A 26,132-nucleotide genomic window follows, 5' to 3' on the forward strand; every position below is an offset into this window, starting at 1 on the left:
AAAATCTAAATTAACTCCCTCCCCAATAAAAAATATTAAAAGCTGAGGCGGTTGAAGCTTAAGTGAAGCTAGTGGAAAAGCAATGCATCATATATGGTGGTACATTTAATGGCACCGGAGCAGGAGACACATAAAATGATTGGAGAATCAAAACAACATATAACTTCCATTGCCCTGAAAAGTTATGGAGTATTAATATCTTACACATTCTTCCTTGATGGTTGCACAGTGGATGGTGCAAACATTGAGTCATTGTTCCTTTTGGCGCAGTTTTAATTTGGATTCCCGGGGACCAATGATTACGAGCCGACAACCAGCCTTTACGCAACTAAATCCGTTCCCTTATCCCAGCCACAGACCCCCGAGACTCAGTTTTCTACGGTATGCTGATGGAGTAAGGGAGCTGGAAATAGTAGCATAAATGCTGGGAGCCAGCTCATGAATGCCAGTCTTGCAGAATCCGAATTTAAACAGAGCCCATTTAAAAGCAATCATTGTAAAGGCATTAAAATGGCTTCATTTATTCCGTGCCTGAGATGGATGAGTTTGGGAAGTCCAATTAGTTTCTGCGAAGTTAGCGTGTCAATACTTGGCACAAGACAGCTTTAGATTATAACCCTATTTATAACAGCAGATTATTTTATTGTCACCAGTATTTCCAAGAAATATTAAAGTAGAAGGAATCAATATGGGAAAATTCTTTTCAAATTTATGAAACCTGGAGGTAGAACCATAGAAAAGATACAGCACAGAATGGGGCCATTCGGCCCATCGCCAGCTCGAAGAACAACCAGGCGCCCATTCTAATCTCACCTTCCAGCACCCGGTCCGTAGCCCTGCAGCTTACAGCACTTTAGGTGCAGGTCCAGGTACTTTTTAAGAGTTGAAGGTCCCTGCCTCTACCACCAATTCAGGCAGCGAGGTGGCACTGGGCAGCGAGCATTAGTGCTTAACACTGTGAAGAAGGAGGATGTTGGTGTGATTTCCTGCTCTGCAGTTCCAGATCTGAGCGGGAGGCACCAGGTGGAAATTGTGGTCCCTTCTCGAGGAGTGTGAGGGAGAAAGCAATCACATAGAGGTGTCTTTGAACTTCCTAATGGTTGGGCTAGGAGGGCGCTAAATGTCCAGCAACCTGAGCTGTCAGTGGCAGCAGCAACGTAAGTCCTGGTGAATTTAATAACATGGGCATAAATTTCAGCCATCTAACTTTTTAATAAAAAAATCTGGGTGCGAAGTTCAATGGGGGTTTTCCCGATCATCCACTGTAACTTCAGCTCAAGAGCCACAGAAACGACAGATCAATAGCATAAACCTTGTTTCTCCGCAGCTTTTCTGCTGAAGCTGCGGCAGATTACATAGAATGTACAAGACAGAAACAGGCCATTCGGCCCAACAGGTCCATGCCAGTATATATGCTCGACACGAGCCTCCTCCCGCCTTTCTTCATCTAACCCCATCAACGTACCCTTATATTCCTTTCTCTCTCGTGTTTATCTAGCTTCCCTTTAAATGCATCTCTGCAAGTCGCCTCAACCACTCCTTGTGGTAGCGAGTTCCATGTTCTAACCACTCTTAAGGTAAAGAGTGGTGGTGGAGGCAGATTCAATCATGGCCTTCAAAAGGGAACTGAATCAGCACTTGAAAGGTAAAAATTTGGAGGGCTGCGGGGATAGGGCGGGGGAGTGAGACTAGCAGGATTGCTCTTGCATAGAGCCGGCGCAGACTCGATGGGCCGAATGGCCACCTTCCATGCTGTAACCTTTCTATGATTCTAAGATTAGTGACTATCTTATTTTTGTGGTTCTAGTTCTGGTCTCCCCTGCAAGTGGAAACATCTTCTCTACGATTACCCTATCAAACCCTTTCATAATCTTAAAGACCTCTATCAGGTCACCCCTCAGTCTTCTCTTTTCTAAAGAAAAGAGCCCCAGCCTGTTCAATCTTTCCTGACAGGTATAACCTTTCAGTTTTGGTATCATCCGAGTAAATCTTTTTTGCACATTCTCCAGTGCCTCTACATCCTTTTTATAATATGGAGACTAAACTGTTCACAGTACTAACCAAGGTTCTATACAAGTTTAATATAACTCCCCTGCTTTTCAATTCAATCCCTCTAGAAATGAACCATATAGCTTTGTTTGCTGTTTTTATGGCCTTATTAACCTGCATTGCTACTTTTAATGATTTGTGTATCTGTACCCCCCACCCCAGCCCCCAGCCCCCAGATCCCAGATCCCACTGCTCCTCTACCCCATTTAGGCTCTTATTTTCCAAGCAGTATGTGGCCTCCTTTTTCTTCCTAGCAAAATGTAATACCTCGCACTTATCTATGTTGAAATTCATTTGCCAATTATACGCACATTCTGCAAGTTTATTAATGTCTTCCTGTATTTTGTCGCAGTCCTCCTTGGTATTAACTATACCCCTCAATTTGGTGTTGTCCGCAAATTTTGAAATTGTACTTCCGATTCCCGAGTCCAAATTGTTTCTATAAATGGTGACCATGCTGATTGGGAGAACCCCTGCAGAAATTCATCCACCCCAGCACCCCGTGTTTATAGTAAACATTGGATCTGTCCGTTTTCGCAGTCTTCATTGCCAATGTCTTTCATGGACAGGATTATCATATCAATGAAATGTAAGAAGTGGCCATCAAACAGCTAAAACAGATCACAAACCCCAATCACTGGGGATGGGCAAGGCAGCCATTTTTTTTCCAGTAGGTGAGCCAGAAAGGTGCCATTGTACTAATTGCCTGTATTCCACCCCCCATCCCATCCACCCCCCCTCACCCACCACCCTCGGTTGCATCCCCTCCTGGGGCCTGCTTGTGCTCCATTACGCAGGAGCTTGAAAGACAGTTCTTTGTCTTCCCTTGAATATAGAAGAATAAGAGGTGATCTAATTGAGATGTTTAAGATGATTAAAGGAGTTGAAAGAGTAGATGGAGAGAAACTATTTCCCCTGGTGGAGGAGTCCAGAACAAGGGGGCAGAACCTTAAAGTTAGAGCAAGGAAGTTCAGGGGTGATGTCAGGAAGCAATTCTTCACACAAAAGGTAGTGGAAATTTTGAACTCTCTCCCCCAAAAAGCTGTTGAGGCTAAATCAATTGAAAATTTCAAAACTGAGATTGACAGGCTTTTGTTAGGCAAGGGCATTAAGAGATATGAAACCAAAGTGTGTAGATAGAGTTAAGATACACATCAGCCATGATCTAATTGAATGCTGGTACATGCTTGAAGGGCTAAATGGCCTATTCCTGTTCCTATGACAGTTGCTATCAGAACTTACAGTATATCCCGTGTCTTGCGATGGCCAATGGCATGAAAAATGTTTTTTGTAAGCAATTTGTGAAAAATAATCTTATTCTGTCCTAGATGTTTCACTTTCTTATTTTAGCACTTCATGCCACTGAACATTATGCAGAGGACATGGAGTTTTAGAAGAAATGGAGTGCTACCAGCTTCTTGTGAACTTTTGTATTAGGTAGAAACCTCCTTCCAATCTAAATACATTGCCGGCACTGAGATTATGGCTTCTATTCAATGATTGTCTAACTTACGAACATCACAAATAAAATTGAATAACTGTGATCTAGATTCCGGGACACACACATCTGGAATTGTTTTGTTCAATTTCTTACTGTGATTATTTCAGGAGTAATCTCAATTCTTTATTGTATCGCCCACCTTTACATTTACATCCCATTCCCTAGCTAAGACTACAAATTGGGATTCTTCCCCACCACCTCTGGCAGTACAGCCCTGGAGCTAGCCATTGACAGGGAAGGGTCTGAGCTCCGTTTGGTGTCATCTACTGATGCCATTGGGCACTTGTTATGTGGAAGGTCACAGAGGTTTAGCCTGTGCTGTACCACTCTGTGCTGCCAGTCCATCATCCAATGACAACTCAGTTCTTATTACTGTGATTTAGTTTCTTGTTTCTAATATGTCAATTTGTCCTCTTGTAGTCAGGTTGATGTTCAATGTTAATGAAAAACAAGATGGATCACCTCAATGATTAATCAGGAATCGTATCAGAATTTGATAGCTCAAAATATCATGAAAACCAAATTGAAAAATTACTGCAGAAAATTCTAGCAACCAGTCTGGAAGTATATTTTTTTTAAAAGTTTTTCCATGAATAAAATAAAAGCTGGGATTATATTGCTTCACTCTGTCTTTTTTCTAATTTTTAACCTGTGTGTTCAATGTAAACGATAACAGAAAATCTCTGACTGTGGAGGGAGGGAGGGGGTGCACAGAGAGATTGACAGAGCTCGCAAACGAGTGGAACTTCAAAACGGCCAATATTTTCACTCCAGTGATTCTATAATTCACATCATTACAGCACAACAGTCATACACACATATAATAAAGATAATTCTTTCAAAGAGCCAGCACAGGCATGGTGGGCCAAATGGCCTCTATCTGTGCTGTATCATTCTACCATTATGGCCCCAAATTTCCACATGGAAAGCTATCATACCAATGAAAAAAGATTTTGTGTTTGCTGGTGACCTGGCGAGATATTTATACAAGGATTTCCAAAGTCATATTTATTTATTTATTATTTGCACACACATTGGTGTAGGTCTTGGCGTGAATACCATGTAAAACAGGTGTAATTAGATAGAGTGCAGCCATTAAAAATACAATTTGCTTGCACACTTCAGCATCAGACAACAATGTAAGGAAGAAACAATGCCTGGTTCACTCACTTGACTCTCCAATAACTTCACTGAATGTCTCGTCAATCTTTTCATCACACTTTTCTGTCTACAGCAGGACCATCTGCACCAAATAGCCAAACAAGTCAGCAAGGTATGATACATAGCAGGCGAAGAACACAGAACTGTACCCACTTAGCCCTCCTGGAGGAAACGTAAGTTAAGAGGCACATCAGCCAGCAAATCAGCTAGGAATATCACTCGTACCACCTGGAGTGAGACTGCGCTGGTATTGAGTGCGAACTCTCTCACTCCCGGGGCCGAAAGAAGTTCAACAATCTCACCAGGAAAAGCAAGATAACACACTGGACACTCTTTCTTTTCTTCCTGGCTCACTCTAGGCACCAGCACACTCTTGATGCTCTTAAAGCGACACTTGTACAACTAACCCTTCACAATGTACACTGGTTAGGCGGCGGGGCGGGTGAGGGGCTCTAACTCAAGCTTTTGCACTATGGCTATCCACAAGAACATCGAAATAGGAATAAGCTATTCAGCTCCTCAAGCCTGTTCCACCATTTAATCAAATCATGGCTGATCTGTATCTCAGCTCCATCTATCCGCATCTGACCTGTATCCCTTGATACCCTTACCTAACAAAAATCTACAAATCTCGGTCTTGAAAATTTCAGTTGAGCCAGCATCCACAGCTCTATGGGGAGTTCCAGATTTCTACTACTCAGCTCTTCTAACAGCAATCACTTACATGCACAACCTTAAGACCCCTTAACAGACTCAAATGTCCATATCTCTTACTTCAGCTCTCCCATGCCACTTGGTAGCCTTCTCCTCACAACTCTATTTTCTTGCAGGAGAATTTGGCACACAATGCCTGTCAGAGACAGGCCACCAGATGAGGCATCCCACCTTTAAACCCCTCACGTCCCGACGGTCCTCTTGATGGCCACTCTTGTAGTGGCATGTGCTGTTTGAGCGACTATAACTGGGGTCATAATCCGTGGTGACAGGGAGTAGGCTTGGGCACCCAGAAGCCATCTGTTGTGATTTTCTTCCCTGCCGAGGTCAGGGAGGCAGAATTTCAAAGGATGAAGGCATCATAGCAACTTCCAGCATTTTGGATGTTGACAAGTAGGATCCTCCGCATGTTGTGACACACAATCTGTACATTGAGAGAGTGGAAGCTCTTCCTGTTGAGATAGTTGAGGGGGTGTTCTGTGGGACACAGATCAACGTCCTTGAAAGCCAGCAACCCCATGAAGCTGGATGGCCCTATCTTGCTGCTGTCCTGCTGTGGTGCCAAAATTTGCCAGCTCTCCTGTCAAGGGCATCAGTGATATGACAAATACATGCCAGTAATGCTGCCTGGCTGATATTGCGGAGATCACTTGTAATGAATCTGTGCTGTAACATTGGAGTGCAGTGGTCACCTTTATAGCCACAGAGAGAGCAGTGCAGGCAGATGAGCCTGGCTTCAGGTTGCCGTGCAATTGGTTCTAGAACTGCCCTCTTGCCTCTTTGGTGAAGCGCACTCTTCTTTTGCACAACTTCTCAGTAAAGTCTTCATATGATCTGTGCTTCCTATATATTCTATGGGGGCGGGGGAGCACTATCTGGTGGGGTTCATCCTTCTTAATTGCTGCAAAACTCTCCTTTGCTCCATCCTCTGCTCCTGATCCTCCTCCATGATAATGCATATGCCCCCACAGGGAAGGCCAAACCTAGTCTTTAGATGCCCTCACTGTAGATGGAGGCGGCTGAAAATCTGTCACCCTGTCAGAAGCAAGTCCATGTGGCTGTGGGCAGAATGGCAACACAAAGAAATGCTCTAAAAAGCATTTCCCAGCTGCTGAAATCTGTATTAGAAATCTCCAGACTCTTCTGTGTCAGGAACTCCGCACTTTCACCTGTATCAGTTGAACTTGGAAGCAGCTGCGCCTCATAAATCTCAGTCTAAGTTACCCATAGTTAGGGTTGCCAACTCTGGTTGGGCATAATCCTAGAGGTGTCATCACATGACTTCCTGCCTCCAACCGCCCCACCCCACACTCCTGCCATTGGTCACCCAACATGCCGATACTCGCAGTGCCCGGCCTTCCCACACCAATTGGAAAGAGAACAGAGTTTTCAATACCCGATTGGGTGCCAGTCAAACAGCCTTTTCTCCCATGTCCAATATTTTTTATAACCAGTGAACAAAAGTGTTCAAAGAAATTTTTTAATGCCCCTTTGATTTTTCTCCCGGGTTGCTCACAGCAGTGTCCTGGAGATTAGTCTTTCATTCCTGGAGACTCCATGGCAATCCTGGAGGGTTGGCAACCCTACCCATAGTGCATTAGAGCCTGCAGCGTCGCTGGGCCTTACTTTCGACGTAGTCAATTTAGGTCAGTCGGGACTCGGTGAACGGATCGCACGAAGACTCAAAAAGTGTGAGAGAACTGGGGAGAATCCATTTTAATGGAGGGAGCGGCTTCCACCCGATTTTCCTACCTAAAAAAAATTCTTGCCCTGCCAGTGTGCTGAAAGTGGCAAGGAAATGTGTTTTGGCTGGACAGATTAGCAGTATTTAGTCGTGAACCTTTCAGATCCACTTTAGTTCGCTGCTGTGTGTCAGAAAATAACATGCTGTATTTTGGTAAGATAAGTCTCAATCCGCTTGTCCTCTTTTTAGGTAAACTGTACCGCTTGTGAAAAGGGAATAGAATAAATAATAGAGGCACTTAATGACATAGCCCAGTGTTGACCGGAGGTCACCGGTTACGGTTACTGGCTTAGTACACAGAGGAGAAAAGTCAATTCTCCCTTAACTCTCAATTCACTATATTCACGCCGTTAGATCATATACATATAGCTTATATGTCTGGTTAGATATAGGCATGCAGTTTACACCAGGGGCCTCAGCTGCCTGGAACCGGTTTGAATTAACCAAGTTTTGTGAAAGACAAAGGAGATGTGATAAGACACAAGTCCTTATTTAGAAAAGGAGTAATGAGGTAATGCTACCTAAGTCCTTGGGACAGAGCCAATGAGGAGAAGACACAGGCAAAAGCGAGAAAGCCTAAACCAACGAAAGAGAGAGACATGGGGGCCCTCAGGTTACTTTAGTTCAAAAGTCATTCCTGCCTGTATATATCAGCAGCCGACGTCTCAGGTTACCGCAGACCCTAGCCAACACCAGGTAAACCTCAGCTACAGATGCACAAGGTCTCGATCTGTGGGCTTCCGACATCTAACTACTACAACTTGGCTTTGTTCATCTTATTTACTATTCTTATCAACCTTGGTAGTGTCCTGCACCATGAAGTCTTAGGCTTAATTTTTTCAATGAAAAAATAAATTGTATTCAGCCTTGGCAAGGAGAACCTAGTCCAAAGGGTCTAAAATATTTGAGAACCCTTTTAAAGGTTTCCCTTTGATTACTCTTTCGTTGTCATGTATGACAAATCAGAATCTAAGCTAAGGACACATTCCTACATGTCACTTTCTAGGTTGCTTCAGCAAACAAGCTGAGTTTTACCTCAGAGAGGAGCTAGGGAGCTCTTTAATACTTTATAATATGCAGAGCGCTACACACTATAGCTCAAACTAGCTGGATCCTCTATATGTTTGTCTTTACAGCTCGCCACTCATGTTTAATCTACAAATTATGAAGGATTGAAAGTGATACATTAAATCGCTGAAGAGAACAATGTATACATTGGGACCTGACTGGATGGTGGTGCCTTGAGGTTATGATACTCAGAGACAGTGTCTGTTATATGATGTTCATTGTGTTATATTTGAAACCCATTTGGAAACCATATGTGGTATAATTCATAGACTACATCGAAAAGCCTTGGTATTTTCACCACCACATGCAACTTGCCTGGGGCTATGAATGGATTTTTCATAAGAAGCACTCCAATCTCTGAATGTGCCCAGGACACAATCAGGCACAGCCATTCATAAAACATTTACCTCACACATCTTTCCCATGCATCTTTATTCATACTTTAGGTATTGCTGTATCATTATGGTTATTTCTACAACTCGCAGACATTTCCTGTAAAATGCAGACCTATTAATTGAGGTAAGTTTTAGCTGAGCTGCATTGCCATGGTAATATGTGTAGCATGTCATCATTTCCAATTAGAATAGCATCCTATATGCTTTGTGAATTCTCAAAAAGAAGAGCTAAAGAGGGAGTCTCATCATTCTTCCTCTTCTTTAAAAATGTTTTAGGTTAGCTTTTGTGAAAACTAATTGGGTAAATATGCAGCCGACTTATACTGGACCATCCAGACCAGGAAAGTCCCTACTTCAATGACTGGTCTGTGCTGAGTTATAATTATGTTACTGCTGAGGCCGAGTGCTACATTGTGAATCCTCATGGCCACTAGATGCAGTGTGGTGATGACAGTAAAATCCACTTTATGCACTAAATATGCACTTCATGGGGTGGTAGAACAAAGCTGTTTTCTGCAGTGATATAAACCATGTATGGATCACAACGTATATAAAAAGTGTATATATGAAGGCCACATTACATTATGTGGCTCATAATGCGGTGGGCAGGTGCCCGAAGCACTTGGGTGCCTGACATTGGGGCTCCTGACCTACATGGTGCTCCCAGGGCGTCATCCACTGTGCATCAGGAGCGCCACAGAAATATTTAATTAAACTGACCTTGCATTATCACGTGCGGTCAGCCCATATCAGTGCAAGCTCCATGCAGTGCTTGAGGAGCTGTGCAGGGACCACATTTTCAACTCCCATGGACTTATTCAGAGATAATAAACTTCACAAATGACAGTAAAGCCCTTCCTTTAAAAAAAAGGCATTCATATGTCAATAACATTTATTTTACACTGAATATGCCCCCTGGTTTAGTGTGACTGAATAAGTCAAATTCTTTTCTTATTGCATGGGATCCCACGGTTTTTATCAACATTTTGGGGAGTGCATTCTGTGATTTTGTCCATTTTTCTGTGAAAATGGAAAACCAGTGGCCTTGATGATGCATAAATTTATTTTCTATGAGGAATAAATGTGTTTACCTTTTAATACATGGGCCCATTAAATAAAAATACTATCAATGAATCCAAAACTGTGATGCCATGGGCCTCAGAACTGCACAAAGGCAGGGTTATTGTTAAGTGATCATCTTGCTATGTTTGCACCATTATTTCTTGCCTTTTGCCTCACTTACCTTTTCTTCAAGATCAAAACAATGCCGAGGAAAATGATGACAAACAGAAGAATTCCAGCAATAACCCCGGCGATTTTCACAGTGTGGTCTGTCTGTTTCTCCGGCTCTTCTGCGCTCGGCTTTCGAGTTGCACCTCCTGAAAGGCAACAAATTCATACAGGAGGAAAATTAAAGAAACAAGAAGTCCTCATTTATCTCCACGCTCACCTGTAAAAAAAAATCTCTCTTGGGCATTATCCTTCAAAGACACAAGAGAGATATCTTGGCCTTGAAATTACACTGTATGAAGATTAGCGTGTGAACGCTCTAATGTGTTCATATTCAATTTGTTTTGTGCGCTACTTTAACAGAAGCACTGACTCATTTATTTCAAATGAGTTAGTATCTCCATTAAAATAGCAGACACAGGAATTTAATACGAATGGATTAAATGTTCAGACGCTGATCCGTAAACAACATAATTTCGAGACCGTTGAATCTTAAACAAAGAAAAAACATAATTTTTTTAATGCTTCTTTCTTTGGGCTATATTTTATTGTGAACAATAGCACCATGGTAAACCGTAAGGCAAAATATACAATGCCTTGCAAGGGCTTTTTTTTCATGAAATTGTTATCAACCCACAAACAGCAGTGAACCTTCAACAGCTCCATATTAACTGCCAATTCTATACCTGAATATAACTTGCCCCAGAAAATAAAATCTCCATCCACTGCTGATTAGCCAGGGCTTAACCCTCAAATATTTTCCATTAAAAAGCAATAATTCTTCCAGTTGTTGCTCCAGTATCTGAAGGAGTGAGATAAGCTCATTTACCATGCATTCCATCTCTATTGTTTTTTTTTATTAACAGTACAGTACTTTCCACCTTTTAGAAATCCAAATCTTGGCTATATCTAGTACGCAAACAGCTACTTCCCAGCAATTTATTCACCAACCGGGCAGCCACTGAATGATCACAGTCCTGGCGGAAACATTTAATATCTGTTTGAATGAGATAACTAGCATCGAGCAGTGTTATGTCTTGGCGCTTGGAGGCTTCCGTTATCAACTACCATTTGTACTGTTTACCGTATAATGTGATGGAATGTCAAAATAACATTGCTGAAATATCCTTTCTCTCTTCTAAATCAGTTAACAATGAAAAATGCAGGGGACATAGAATTTACTTTGTAACACTGAATCTGTTTCTCCTCCCTCCCCCCCCAATCCTGCCCCCACAGTAATCTCAACCTTATTTCTTAAAACATTAAAATGTCAACAGTGCAAGTTATTTTACTGTTTGAAAGCTGACTGATTATCCTGGATTCTGGCCTGAATTTCCAATTTCTGGCGCCATATCCCATCTCTCAGTAAACTGCCAAAACCCACCCCCCCAGATCATTCCCTCTTCCTCCCCTGCAGACACTTACCCAGATTGGGATAAAACTCAGCCTGTTTACCTTGTTCAAGTGTGAGCCTAGATGCTGGGCACTGTAAGGATATTTGACCAAGGGCATCAGCACCACGCTGATCCTGTTCTCTCACAATGTCCACATGCCAGCACTTTCCAGCAGGGGTCAGTGAATAATGATCAGGAAGGGGAATCTAGGTTCATTTTCCATTTATTACCCTAGGGATAGGGAGAGGCCAACAGTAGCAACCCCCAGCACCCCACCGCACCCACCTACCCCTCCCTCCCCAATTTCCACCCCATTTATGATCAGCTAGGATCAGACCAGAAATCAAACTGGGCACCTTCTGAAATATATAACTTAGTTGCAGACCGGCAATGTCAACTGAGCCAAAGAAAGTGATTATATTTTGGCTTTATGCAATGATTTCAAGTTAACATAAGGAAGTTACTAAAGTGAAAGCATTTTTCATTTACAGTTAATTGGCTTAAATGGTACACTTGCAGTGAACTAAATGGTGTATCAATCTATCGTGACATTGCCGCGAAAGCAAAGAAATATTGCCAGTCATCTGTTTCAATAAAGTATCACAGCACATTCTTACACAATGCACAATATGTCAGCTCTTAATATTTCCACATTACTGTGCTGTGTCATAGCTTGGATAACCACGGTTGAAATGACTAATTTATCTCACAAATACAAGAAAAAAGTGGCAATAAATCATAAATGACATTGAAGAGCATTAAAATGCATTTGGTTTGTGTTGCAGAAGGTACAAAAGTCTGTTTCAGTTTACATCAGGCTCCTTTGAGACAGATAAACCTGACCCTCTAGAATTGTGCCCAGAGAGTAGCACAAGAGTAAAATATAAAGCAGTTCAAACTTTATGTAGCACCTCAGGATAGAAAGAGAAAAATTACCACAATTGCCAAAACCTTGTACATAAGATAATATAAGCTTAAATTTAAATGGGTTACCACTTCCATCAAAAGTGGACAAAGTGATGCCATACAAACACTCGAGAATTCATACACTAATTACTGCATGCAGTAATTTCTGGGCTGTCACTTTGGTAAGATCACTTAGAAAATGTTTGACTAATATCTTTCCATTAAAGAAAAGGAAACACGATTGTATTTTACAGATCCTAACAATTTTTTTCTGGTTTTGTTTTACTTAGGCCTCATGTTGGTTTTGGTGCCACATAAGTTCTACATTCCCTACTTGTCTATATTTATGTATTGGCAACTATGAATCTTATAAGTTCACCCAAAAGATCTCACACAGCCATTATTGTTTTGTGCTTTGCCACCACCAATGACCATTCTGGCACAAGTGCTCCCAGTCGTACTCAGTCCTCGTGATACTTTTCACTGAAGGATTTCCACAGCGTACGTACATGTACCTTCTACCTCAACCTTAACTTAGTCACAAATGACGTGGAAGGAGGAGAAAGTCCATGCTTGCTACTCAAAGTAACTTTTATTTTTCATCATTCATCTAATCTCATTTGGGTAAAGAACCAACAGATTCAAGGCCTGCAGGACAGTCCATTCTCAAAACTAAAGGTAGACTTTTTCCCAAAGAATATTTCCTGTGAAAATTTCCAAACATTGTGAGTACAAAAAGATGCTAGTCCATTCACCGTTATTATTATAAAGTATATTATTTCTAAGAGCTGTTAATCTGACCTATGGTTGTTTGACCTTCCAATCAGATACTTTCAAAATGGAAAAACTAAGAAAGACTTGAATTTAGCACCTTTCATGACCTCAGGATGTCCCAAAGTGTTTTACAGCCAATTAAGTACTTTTGAAGTGTAGTCTCTGTTGTAATGTAGGAAACGTAGCAGCCAATTTGCACACAGCAAGCTCCCACAAATACCAGTGATAATGACCAGATAATCTGCTTTTAGTGATGTTGGTTGAGAGATAAATATTGGCCAGGACACCAGGGAGAACTCCCCTGCTCTTCTTCAAAATAGTTCTATGCAATCTTTTATGCCCACCTGAGAGAGCAGACAGGGCCTCATTCAAAAGATGGCACCACCAACAGTGCAGCACTCCCTCAGTACTGCACTGGAGTGTCAGGCTAGATTACGCACTCAAGTCTCAGGAGCGGGACTCTGAACCCACAACCTTCTGACTCAGAGACGGGATTGCTACCCACTGAGCCACAGCCGACACTTTCGAAGCTGTTAGATTTTAGAAAAGACCTAAGCTGTTCAAGTACAGGCCGGTGAAATATAGGCATTCTGCCAAAAGATGCCACCAGCGTATTTGGTAAATACTAAGAAATATCACATTTACAATCCTCAAGCTCTCTGTTAACTTAGCTGATAAATGCACTACCTGGGTGGTACAAAGTCATACACACCAGCAAGTTTTAATTACCAGAGTAAACAAAGTTTAGCTGGTGTCATCTAGAAGGCACTACAATTGTTCACATTGCTCCTGGGCTAGGCGGATGAAAAATCAACCTGAATTCCCTCACTTGAGCGATCTCGGTTGATTCCTGCTAGAAGGTGCGCATCTTGTGGACATTCAGTGGCAGAAAGTTTGGGCTTGGCTGTGATACTTCCACAGTTGAATAGTCTGCTGATACTCTCCGTGAAGGCCCAAAAAATGGAAAATGGTCACTTGGATGAGGGACTGGATGGTGGCCAGGGCCCATAGAACTACTCTACTGTGCAAGTTAACACCTTTAGGAGAGATGGGGAAAAAAAGAGGAAAGGAAAAATATATTCACAAAGCATGTTAAGAGACATCTAGAGGCAGAACATCATTCCTGCACCAACCTTTCCTCTGGTTTGACTCCATCAACACAATATCATACTCATAGCAATCTGAATAAATTCTCATTTCCAAAATACTAGATCTAACTGTGCCCAAACTATTCAAATGGTAAATGACTGTCCTGTAGGCCATTTTAGAAATTTATATACACAAGCAAAGACAGTATATCTCTGTCCAGTCAAGATTTTGTGTAAGGTCAGGGTAGCCATACATCTACGCACATTAAGCTCAATGAACCATTCACAGACAAAATGCAACATGAAAGCATGCAGTGGAGAGATATCCTAAGTGCATGGGTTAGTTGCAAACTTCCAGGAGTTGGCACAACAGGGTCTTCTGAATGTCAGGAGTGAGAACAAAATGAGCTTGCTGTGCGGAAGGAAACAGAGAAAAGAAAACTCTAAAACTGAAGAGAGAGAGAGTGAGTGAAGAAGAGGCATAAAGATGGGCACGATGACTGGTCTGTACTTGAATGTCTGACCTGTTAGTTGGTTGTCGCCTGCAGCAGGGGCGATGCGAATGTATGGTGTTGTAAGCTGAGTCACAATTATCGCAGCTAAGGCAAAGGAAGATTTCCAGGTCAGCATGCATGAGAAAAAAGCCAGACTGAAGCTAGACTAGCAACAAGAATTACTTATCGACCATACTCCGATATATATATATGTTATTTTATATCTAAGAAAGTGAGCATTAAAGACAATGCTATATGTGCAACTTATTTTGTTGATAATCCGTTTCTTTTGCATACAAAATTATGTAAACTCTTGCATCAATTTATTAACCCTTAAAGAACTGCATCTCACCCCGAAGACATTCAAGGCAGAAGAAATGGTTGTTCAATCTACTTCATAACGTGCCTTAATGTAGCGACTGTGAAAAAAAATGGTACTGACTTTTGCTTACTTTTATTTAGATATGTTTCCCCTCTAGAATCGCTTCTCTTACCATGTACCATTCCTCACATGGCAGCACAGGCTCCATGCCTCTGCATTTCAGCTAGAAACCAAGCAAGAGTGGTTCAGATTAACCAGCCCTCCAATTTCTCTCCCTCCTTCAAAATGGATAATGCTTTAACTCCCCACCCTTGCTTAGCACCTCCCCTTAAGAACTTGGCTGAGGTCACAAATTCATGCCCGATTCTCCCCTCCATCTCTCCTTGGATTCAATGTTTCTGATTCCATTCATTGCCTTGTCCTGCTCAGGACTTCCTCACAATAACCCAACTGAAATTGGGAACTTATTACATGGAGAATCATTGACATCACCCCACATCCATTTAATCTATAATACAGTATGCTACTGAGCCAACACTACTGTAATTGTGGTCTATATTTTCTTATTTTAAGTACCTTCTAATTTTGCCTCCTCTAAGATAGCTCCTGAAAATAGTTCCTTTTCTACCGGCTGGATGGGTGGTCCAAGCCACTGGCTTCTTCACAGCTGCTGCCAATTTTACTCTGTGACTGGCAGTTCAAGAGTTGAGCTTGTTGCAGTGAACAGCAGCAAAGTGTAGTGACAAGATTCTTCCTAATTATGTTGCTGATGGATTGATAGATGAGCCCTGAGAGCCATAACCATTTTATACTACTGTGGTGCGGCCTCATCATCTCAAGTTTTAAATCATGCTATTGTGTAAGTGGTCTCCGTAGCTCCAATTACCATTTCTTTTGTTTTGCTTCAAACAGCGCTGTGCTAGAAACCCAACATCTTGAGAGTGATTTATTTTTCCATCTGAGTTAATTCTACTTTGAGAAAAAAGTTTGGCAATTTGCAATGGGTGTTCTGCATTTCATGGACAAATGCAGCACTAATTAGGATTGTTAATTGACCTGGCAGGTTTGATGGCATTGTGCAAGGATTGGCAACTTTGAAATGACAGTGTGTAAATTTGTTACAGCAGTCATTCCAGATTAACGACATTGTTCCATCAATCCCCTCACTCTTAACGTTATTCACACAGTAATTTTTAAATGACCGCCTTTATTTTGTATGATGCAAACATAGGTTGTCCCTCGAATCACTGGGCCCTATTTGGAACCCCACAAAAATAAAACAAAAGTCAACGATTATCCTTTTGGTCTTGCCCTATTCTCGCCTCCTCTCCGGAATGCGCTAACTCTTGCTGGGGAATGATTTCATGGGTGTCAGCTGGCCATTAGTACCTCACCCAAATGACTATTTTTCATGTGTAGTCCTAGACAGGGAGGGGTTGAATTTCCATGGGCATTCTCCCACCCATTGGAAGAACCACAGAAAAATGGCATAAATAGCATTTACACTGTGTTTCCATGGCCCATCCATTGAAATTAAGGCGCACCAGAGGGAGAACCCCCCCGCCTCCCCGCAGAAATTCACCCCCAGTGTGTCTGCAGGTAATTTAATCATGGAGGAGATCACAGCTAAGCCCCATGCTCCTCGTGCCTGATGTCCACACAATCCTTAGATTGTTAAAGTGAATGCTGGCACTGGGTCAGACCAACTGCAGCTATTCAACTGTTGCCACTGCTGAGGTCATGTAACTCAGTACAGTGCTGGGATCAAACGTGGAACTTGCCTGGTTTGCTTAGTTCAATATCACACTAGCAAGTTCTTGTACCCACTAAACCTACATATGGGCTCACAAATATAATTTATAAACACAAGGCAGATGATGAAAGGTTGGAACTGAGAGTCGTGTTTCAACACCCAAGTTTCATGCTCCTATCGCAAACCATTTCAGGATTCAGAAGGCGATTCCTTTAAACTCAAAAGTGGTCCTTTGAGGGTTAATAAAATCACATTAAATGGATACCTAAGTGAACCATGAAAATAACAAAAGCAGAAAAAAAGTCAGAGAGTTCATCAGGTTACCGGTACACAATGCATGTAAAAAAAATAATTGATTTATGTAGAGCAGAGTGCTTTTAAACAAAGAGCAACTGCCACAGAATTAATTGTTAGAATAATTTTCAGGCTTCCAAAGATAGTTAAAAAATAATTAATATTTTCAAATATGATATTTTGAAGTGTGGTGCAACATTAATAATTATAAACAAAACTAAGCTGCCTAAACAAGTTGATGAAACCAAACAGAAGATGCGACTAATTCGATTACAAAGAACTATCAAAGAATGTAGGAGCCATATTAAAGTCTTACAGTAATAAAGCATTCATGACAAAAGCAAACATTTGTGTCAAAATCCTGGCTATCTAGAATATACATGCTGGCACGTATTTTAAATACCATTTTAATCAGAAATAGCTGACTCTGTTACGACACAGATCTGTGGTACAAGAAAGGAGAGAACTAAGGCATACCTTTTGTGGCCACCCTGACGCAGTCAATTTTGGTTTCCTGTGTCAAATGAAGAGGAAAAATGTCATTTCTGGTGCTTCAGCTAAAGCAAACATAACCTCATCACCAATTCTATTTAAAATCCATCGATAAGATCGACTTGGAGGAACAGCGACGTGTTTGGTCACATATTAGCAGTAGCTCTTAGCAAATTCAGCATGTATCCTGGCTGTTGACAATTGGAATGAATTGTACTTGGCATTTTAGATAAATACTTCAGTTAACATTTATCTGCACAACGAAAGGAATTAATTGGCAAAGGCAGGGAACAGCCTTCACTTCAGCAACTCCATGACCTTGAATGCTGTAAAGGGAAAGCCTCAACAACATATGTGGCAATTAAAAAAAAAATCAATAGTGCTTTAGGGTTCAGCATTGTCACAGCAATGCAAAAGGAAGCCATTACTTTGCAAGGCAAAAACATTTTCAGACTGCCACCAACATGCATGAGGGGTGGGAGGAGGCTCGTGTGGGGCATAAACATTGGCATGGACCGGTTGGGCCGAATGGCCCATTTCAGAGCTGTACATTCTATGTAATTCTACGTAATGGTTCATCAGAGGCAAATTCTACTTGCGATTTGTACAGAAACCTGGAAACAAATCAGGGAACAGCCATAAAGATGACTATGATCTGCTTGACTATATTTCATAATGTCGCCTTTATTTAAAGTGAAGTCACAGTGTAACATACAAGCGTCAAATTGTCCTTTTGAAGTACTTTCGCAGACAAATGTAATGATTTTTTAGGTAGAAGGATTATAACGGTGCTCAGAATTGATTACTAAGGACATAAGGATGCAAGGAACTAGAAAAGATCATTCAGCCCGTTTTACACGTTACTTCCAAAGCACATGTACAATTTGCTCTATCATGAGCTCTACCCAATCCACTTTATCTACTGAGGAAACATTTTGTAAAGTTTCTCCCTGTACCTCACAGCTAATGGTAAATGCAAAATTCTTCTATAACCTTGTATTCTAAATACACATTTTGCAGTAGTTTGCCTCTCTGAGCAACACATTTTCATGGTCCCAGCATTTCAGCATTTATCTTATTCCATATAGCATTCAATTATATATCTTTTGACTGAGTGTTTTTTTATATATAGGAATCCTGTGCTTTGATAACAATGTGAATTACATAGAATTACATAGTCTACAGCACAGAAACAGACCATTCTAGTCTATGCCGGTGTTTATGCTCCACACGAGCCTCCTCCCACACCTCTTCATATAGCCCTATCAGCATACCCTTCTATTCCTTTCTCCCTCATGTGCTTATCTAGCTTCCCCCTAAATGCATCTATGCCTATGCCTTGTGGTAGCATGTTCCACAGTCTTACCACTCTTTGGGTAAAGAAGTTTCTATTGGATTTATTAGTGACTATGACGAAGACTAGTCTCCAATGCAACTAAGGCTAATAAGTATTAATTCTTATTCTGTAGCTCTAGTACAGGTGAAGTTTGTGATGGACTTAGCAAATAAATAGTAACATAGCTTCTGCTAGCAACAAAGTAACAGTACATTTTATTTAGCGCTCTTGCTGTGGAAATATGATGTGGAGATGCCGGTGATGGACTGGGGTTGACAAATGTAAGGAATCTTACAACACCAGGATATAGTCCAACTGTTTTATTTGAAAATCACAAGCTTTCGGAGGCTTTCTCCTTCGTCAGGTGAGTGTGGGATTCGGATTCCATGGAAGGTGACCACATTTATAGTCAGAGAACAATACCTGGTGATTACAGATAATCTTTCCAACTGCCCGTTGTCAAGGCAATCAAAGTGTTCAGACAGAGAGATGTTACCTACAGGACCACTGAATACACAAACGGCCAGAACAAAAGACAGAGGGAGAGAGAGAAACATCTGAAAGGAAGAGAAAGACAGAGAATGACCCGTTGTATTAAAAACAGATATATTTTTTTCGCTGGTGGGTTTACATGTAGTGTGACATGAACCCAAGATCCCGGTTGAGGCCGTCCTCATGGGTGCGGAACTTGGCTATCAATTTCTGCTCGACGATTTTGCGTTGTCGTGTGTCTCGACGGCCGCCTTGGAGTACGCTTACCCGAAGGTCGGTGGATGAATGTCCTTGACTGCTGAAGTGTTCCCCGACTGGGAGGGAACCCTCCTGTCTGGCGATTGTTGCGCGGTGTCCGTTCATCCGTTGTCGCAGTGTCTGCATGGTCTCGCCAATGTACCATGCTCCAGGGCATCCTTTCCTGCAACGTATGAGGTAGACAATGTTGGCCGAGTCACAGGAGTATGAACCATGTACCTGGGGGGTGGTGTCCTCTCGTGTGATGGTGGTATCTGTGTCGATGATCTGGCATGTCTTGCAGAGGTTGCCGTGGCAGGGTTGTGTGGTGTCGTGGACGCTGTTCTCCTGAAAGCTGGGTAATTTGCTGCGAACGATGGTCTGTTTGAGGTTGGGTGGCTGTTTGAAGGCGAGTAGTGGAGGTGTGGGGATGGCCTTAGCGAGGCGTTCGTCGTCATCGATGACATGTTGAAGGCTGCGGAGAACATGGCGCAGTTTCTCCGCTCCGGGGAAGTACTGGACGACGAAGGGTACTCTGTTGGTTCCGTCCCGTGTTAGTCTCCTGAGGAGGTCTATGCGATTTTTGTGGCCCGTCGGAACTGTCGATCGACGAGTCGAGTGTCATATCCCGTTCTTACTAGGGCGTCTTTCAGCGTCTGTAGGTGTCCATCGTGTTCCTCCTCGTCTGAGCAGATCCTGTGTATTCGCAGGGCCTGTCCATAGGGGATGGCCTCTTTGACGTGGTTAGGGTGGGAGCTGGAAAAGTGGAGCATCGTGAGGTTGTCCGTGGGCTTGCGGTAGAGTGAGGTGCTGAGGTGCCCGTCTTTGATGGAGATTCGTGTGTCCAAGAAAGAAACCGATTCTGAGGAGTAGTCCATGGTGAGCTTGATGGTGGGATGGAACTTGTTGATGTTATCGTGTAGTCTCTTCAGTGATTCTTCGCCATGGGTCCATAGGAAGAAAATGTCGTCGATGTATCTGGTGTATAGCGTTGGTTGGAGGTCCTGTGCAGTGAAGAAGTCCTGCTTGAACTTGTGCATGAAAATGTTGGCGTATCGGGGTGCGAATTTGGTCCCCATGGCTGTTTCGTGTGTTTGGGTAAAGAACTGGTTATCGAAGGTGAAGACATTGTGATCCAGGATGAAGCGGATGAGTTGTAGGATGGCGTCTGGAGATTGGCTGTTGTTGGTGTTGAGTACTGATGCTGTTGCAGCGATGCCGTCATCGTGGGGGATACTGGTGTAGAGTGCCGAGACGTCCATCGTGGTGAGAAGTGTTCCTGGTTCAACTGGTCCGTGGGTGCTGAGTTTTTGTAGGAAGTCTGTAGTGTCGCGACAGAAGCTGGGGGTTCCCTGCACGATGGGTTTCAGGATGCCCTCGACGTATCCAGAGAGGTTCTCACACAGGGTTCCGTTGCCTGATACGATTGGACGTCCGGGTGTGTTGGCTTTGTGTATCTTAGGGAGTCAGTAGAAGTCTCCCATGCGGGGAATATGTGGGATGATTTTCAAATAAAACAGTTGGACTATAACCTGGTGTAAGATTCCTTACAGCTGTGGAAATAGATATAGATATAGCTAAGGAAGAAGTTGAAAGATATCTAGATCTCCACAATTCCTCATGTGTCTAGTTCACAAATGTGCATTCTGAGAATCGGAGTGGTTTATGCATTTGGATTATGCTACGAGAATCAGAGGAGAAATAATACAAAATACAAAATCAGGAAACACACAGCAGGTCACTTAGCATCTGTGGAGAGAATAGACAAGGCAATATTTTGTCTGAGCCCTAAGAGATGAACATGCATATTATTCGAACCAGAAAAGGGTGTGTGTGTGGTGGGGGGTGGGGGGGAGGAATGGGTGGGATGGGAGGGAGAGGAATGGGAGGGAAAGAAACAAACAAACACAAAGAAGAAATGACAGTGAAATGGCTATTAGATGATGTAACATAACATCTCAATGGAAAGAAGCATTAAAGAAATTAAGTGAAGAGCATATGAACAGCCAGAGCAATGGGAGGCCTGCGCAAGGAAAAAGCAAGAAAATGGGAGAAATGGAAAACACAGAACTGGCCTATGGGTCAGGTATGAAACAAAAACAGAAAATGTTGGCAAAGTAGAGTTGGTTTGCCAGCTCCGAAAAGGGGAAGAACAGGCAAACAATGAGAGCGCAGCCCTCTCCTGCCAGCAGTGTGTACTAATAAAAGATATCCTCCTCAAACTGCAAGCTATTTCCCCTCTGCCCCAGACCCACTCCACATCATCACGAACTCCAGCTGTATAAAAAATGGATATAGCTAAGGTTTGAAGTTACTGGCCAATGCTCAGATCAGAAGGCGGCAGAGAATTTTTTGCCCCCATTTAAAATTAGTTGCCCTCAGCCCAGCAGAAAGATATTTGATCCTGAGGCTTACATTGAGCTTCATTGGAACAGTATTGTGCCAAGGAAAGAAAGGTCAGTGTAGGAGTTAAAGCGACGAGCCACAAGGAGGTCAGTTTGTGGACAGAACAGAAGTGTTCTGCAAAGTGACCATCTAATTTACATCTGCTCTCCACAACGTAGAGCAGACTACACTGTGAGCAGTGAATACGTTATACTAAATTGGAGAAAGTACCTGTAAATTGCCATCTAACAAAGAAATGTGTATGCTGCACTATGGACAATGGTGTAGGGGGAAGTGAGAGGGTAAGTGTTGTATCGCTTGCAGTTGTATTTGAAGGTGCCAGGGGACGGCAGCGGGAAGTTGTGAACCAGGTTCGCTAAGGAAAGCAGAGAGAGAAGAGGAGGGATGATATATTTGGTGATTGGATCAAGTTGCAAATGTTGGAAATGGAGGAAGATGGTTTGGGACTGCAAAGTCTGATGGAGTGGTTGGTGAGAATGAAAGGGACCTCTTCATGGTTGTGACAGGAGGGGAAGGAGGTGCGGTTAGAAGCACAGGAAAAGGGACAATTCCAATCGAATGTCTTGTTGAACATTAACACTACTTCCAGTTGTATATCATTTTGAAATGTCAAAGCGCTTCACAGAATGAATGCAGTGACTATTATTCTAGAGCTATGGAACCTTTAACATCCAGGCAAACAGACAGATAGAACATCTCATGCAAAGGTCAGACTTTTAACAAAGCGGTGTGTCTAGATAGCATGCTCAATTCCTGACGTAGGGCTCAGGCCTACAACCTTCTGATCCAAAGAGGAGAATGCTCCCAAATGACCAAGCTGAAACAGACAATCAACAACTCCTAGAATACTTAGTAATTTTGCAATAAAAATCATTTAACCACTATTCTTGTCAACGTAAAAATAGACGAACACTGAATCCTGATGCAGGTAAGACAAGCTGACATTGCTTCCTAATTTGCTGTAAGTAAATTGGGCAATAGTTCCCAACTGACAAGAAGTACACTAAGCACTCAGTAAAAATATTATGAAAGATCAGCATTACTGTAAGGTGTTTATAACAAAAACACCGCCAAAGAAACGCAATTATAAATATGAATTAACATTGCCCATTAATTATCTCCTAAAGGTAAAAATTCTATGCAATTTATATACAAGCACATCAAAAAGAATATTATTTTCTTTCAGTGTCTCTTTAGATCTATTAAATGCTGATAGGCAATTGCTTTTAAGTTTACACTACTTTTCAAGGAATATTTACCCTTCTTACATTTTTAATTCTTTTTTCCTCTACCTCCCTTCTCTGATTGAGAGGATGTTCAAATAATCTGCTGTCAGGCCTCTGACAATGCTGCAACATCACCAAACCTCAAGCTTATACAAGAAACGCCCGGGGTGACATAGCATCCTAGTTTCTATCTCCTCCCAAGGGGAAATGTCTCTCTTCCGCTTCATGGCTCCCTCACAGTAGTTGTGTTGAATTTGCTGAGTGGAGAATAGGGGCACAATCCTGCACCTTACTACTCCATGCTGAAGCACATTATAGTTCCAGCACGCAATGTCCCTGGACCAATACCAATCTAACTTTTAAAAAAGCATAAATAATCCATAGACAATGCAGTTTTACATTATGTCCATTTGGCTGAAACTGGTGCCTCGATCAGCTGTTGAGGCTTCTGAAACACAGCAAATCTCTCCTTCATAAAATTCCAACAGAACTCTGTGGAAAGTGAACTCTGTGGACCACTGCTGAGGACTGGATCAGACTCGGCTATGTTGATCCCTCACAGTTGCCTGTCTAAGAACATTTACCATCTAGCATCATACACGATGATTGACCACTTGGGTGAGGTGCCACAGGGCCACCAGCTACTGTAGGACTGTCCCCTATCATGAGTCAACACCTTAAGGAGCAAGGAGGAGAAAATTGGGAGGGTGGAGAAGCTTCAATAAAGAGTTTATAATTTACCAAACTAACACTCAGTGCTTTACGACTGGTTTTCACAGGAGCTGGTTAGACAGGTTAAGTGAGTGGGCAAGAAGGTGGCAGATGGAGTATAATTTGAGGAAATATGAGGTTATTCACTTTGGTAGGAAGAATAGAAAAACAGAATATTTTTTAAATGGTGAGAAACTATTAAATGTTGATGTTCAGAGACATTTGGGTTTCCTCATACATGAAACACAAAAAGTTAGCGTGCAGGTACAGCAAGCAATTAGGAAGGCAAATGGTATATTGGCCTTTGTTGCAAGTGGGTTGGAGTACAAGTCTTGCTGCAATTGTACAGGGCTTTGGAGAGACCACACCTGGAGTACTGTGTACAGTTTTAGTCTGCTTATCTAAGGAAGGATATACTTGCCTTAGGGGCGGTGCAACAAAGGTTCACTAGATTGATTCCTGGGATGAGAGGGTTGCCCTATCAGAAGAGATTGAGTAGAATGGACCTATCTTCTTTGGAGTTTAGAAGAATGAGAGGTGATCTCATTGAAACATATAAGATTCTGAGGGGACTTGACAGGGTAGATGCTGACAGGGTTGTTGCCCCTGGCTGGAGAGTCTAGAACTAGGGGGGCAAAGTCACAGGATTAGGGGTCAGCCATTTAAGATTGAGATAAGGAAGAATTTCTTCTCTCAGAGAGTTGTGAGTCTTTGGAATTCTCCACCCCAGAGGGCTGTGGATGCTAAGTCGTTGAGTATATTCAAGGCTGAGGTAGATAGATTTTAGGACTCTAGGGGAATCAAGGGATATGGGGATCGGGCAGGAAAGTGGAGTTGAGGTCAAAGATCAGCCATGATCTTATTGAATGGGGGAGCAGGCTCCAGGGGCCATATGGCCTACTCTTGCTCCTATTTCTTATATTTTTATGAGCTATGTTATCTTGTAGGAGGGAGTTGTTCCAGAAAACCAAATGAGCCAATTTGAACAAGGCAGATGAGCAACGCTTTGCTTCTTAGATGTAGAGAAGAAATTAGCTATGTTTCAAGCAAATCTGCTCCACAGTAACAGAACTGCTGGATCACTCACTGCTTTCTAGGCCTCATAATAGAAGTGTTATATATCCAGGTACATACTGTGCACAAGTAATTACTAAAGCTTTTACTTCAGATGGACTAGTACTCTTGTGTCACTGTTTGAGCTAGTTGCTTCAGTATTGCAATTCACCTTGATAAATGTAGCACTACAAGTTTTGTCCCTGTGTGTTCATTACTACCATCGGCATGGACATAACCATGATATAGTTTTTTGATGAGGTAACAGAGAGGGTAGATGAGGGCAATGCAGTTTATGTGGTGTATATGGACTTTCAAAAGGCGTTAGATAAAGTGCCGCACGGTAGGCTTATCATCAAAATTGCGGCCCATGGAATAAAGGGGGCAGTAGCAACATGAATACAGAATTGGCTAAGGGACAGGAAACAGAAAGTAGTGGTGAACGGTTGTTTTTCAGACTGGAGAGAGGTGTACAGTGGTGTTCCCCAGGGGTCAGTGCTGGGACCATTGCTTTTCTTGATATATATTAATGACTTGGACTTGGATGTAATTTCAAAATTTGCAGATGCCACAAAACTTGGAAGGGTAGTAAACAGTGAGGAGGATAGTGATAGACGTCAAGAGGATATAGACAGGCTGGTGGCATGGCCGGACATGTGGCAGATGAAATTTAATGCCAAAAAATGCGAAGTGATACATTTCGGTAGGAAGAACGAGGAGAGGCAATATGAACTAGAGGGCACAATTCTATAAGGGGTTAAGGAACACAGAGATCTGGGGGTTTATGTGCACAAATCATTGAAGGTGGCAGGGCAGGTTGAGAAAGTGGTTAAAAAAGCATACAGGATCCTGGGCTTTATAAATAGAGGCATAAAGTACAAAAGTATGGAAGTATGGAAGTCACGATGAACCTTTATAAAACACTGGTTCGGCCACAACTGGACTATTGTGTCCAGTTCTGGGCACCGCACTTCAGGAAAGATGTGAAGGCCTTAGAGAGGGTACAGAAGAGATTGACTAGAATGATTCCAGGGATGAGGGACTTTAGTTACGTGGATAGACTGGAGAAGCTGAGGTTGTTCTCCTTGGAGCAGAGACGGTTGAGAGGAGATTTGATAGAGGTATTCAAAATCACGAAGGGTCTAGACAGAGTAGATAGAGAGAAATTGTTCCCATTGGCGGAAGGGTCAAGAACCAGAGGATATAGATTTATGGTGATTGGCAAAAGAACCAAAGGTGACATGAGGAAAAACTTTTTTATGCAGCGAGTGGTGAGTATCTGGAATGCCCTT

The 26,132-nt window shown here is 42.3% G+C and overlaps 1 protein-coding gene across 3 annotated transcripts in view; it reads right to left on the minus strand.

Moving 5' to 3' along the window:
* The window catches only part of LOC137310786 (receptor-type tyrosine-protein phosphatase mu-like), a 797,377-nt gene that overhangs the window by 213,200 nt on the left and 558,045 nt on the right, over positions 1–26,132 (minus strand). For all 3 annotated transcript variants that reach the window (XM_067978407.1, XM_067978404.1, XM_067978408.1), the window contains exons 13-14: positions 17,365–17,401; positions 9,876–10,011 (exon numbers count right to left, since the gene is read on the minus strand). In XM_067978407.1, coding sequence (XP_067834508.1) covers positions 9,876–10,011; positions 17,365–17,401 — 173 coding nt within the window. The remainder of the gene's footprint in view (positions 1–9,875; positions 10,012–17,364; positions 17,402–26,132) is intronic.

The sequence above is a fragment of the Heptranchias perlo genome, chromosome 3 (assembly GCF_035084215.1).
Source record: "Heptranchias perlo isolate sHepPer1 chromosome 3, sHepPer1.hap1, whole genome shotgun sequence".
NCBI classification, from domain to species: domain Eukaryota; kingdom Metazoa; phylum Chordata; class Chondrichthyes; order Hexanchiformes; family Hexanchidae; genus Heptranchias; species Heptranchias perlo.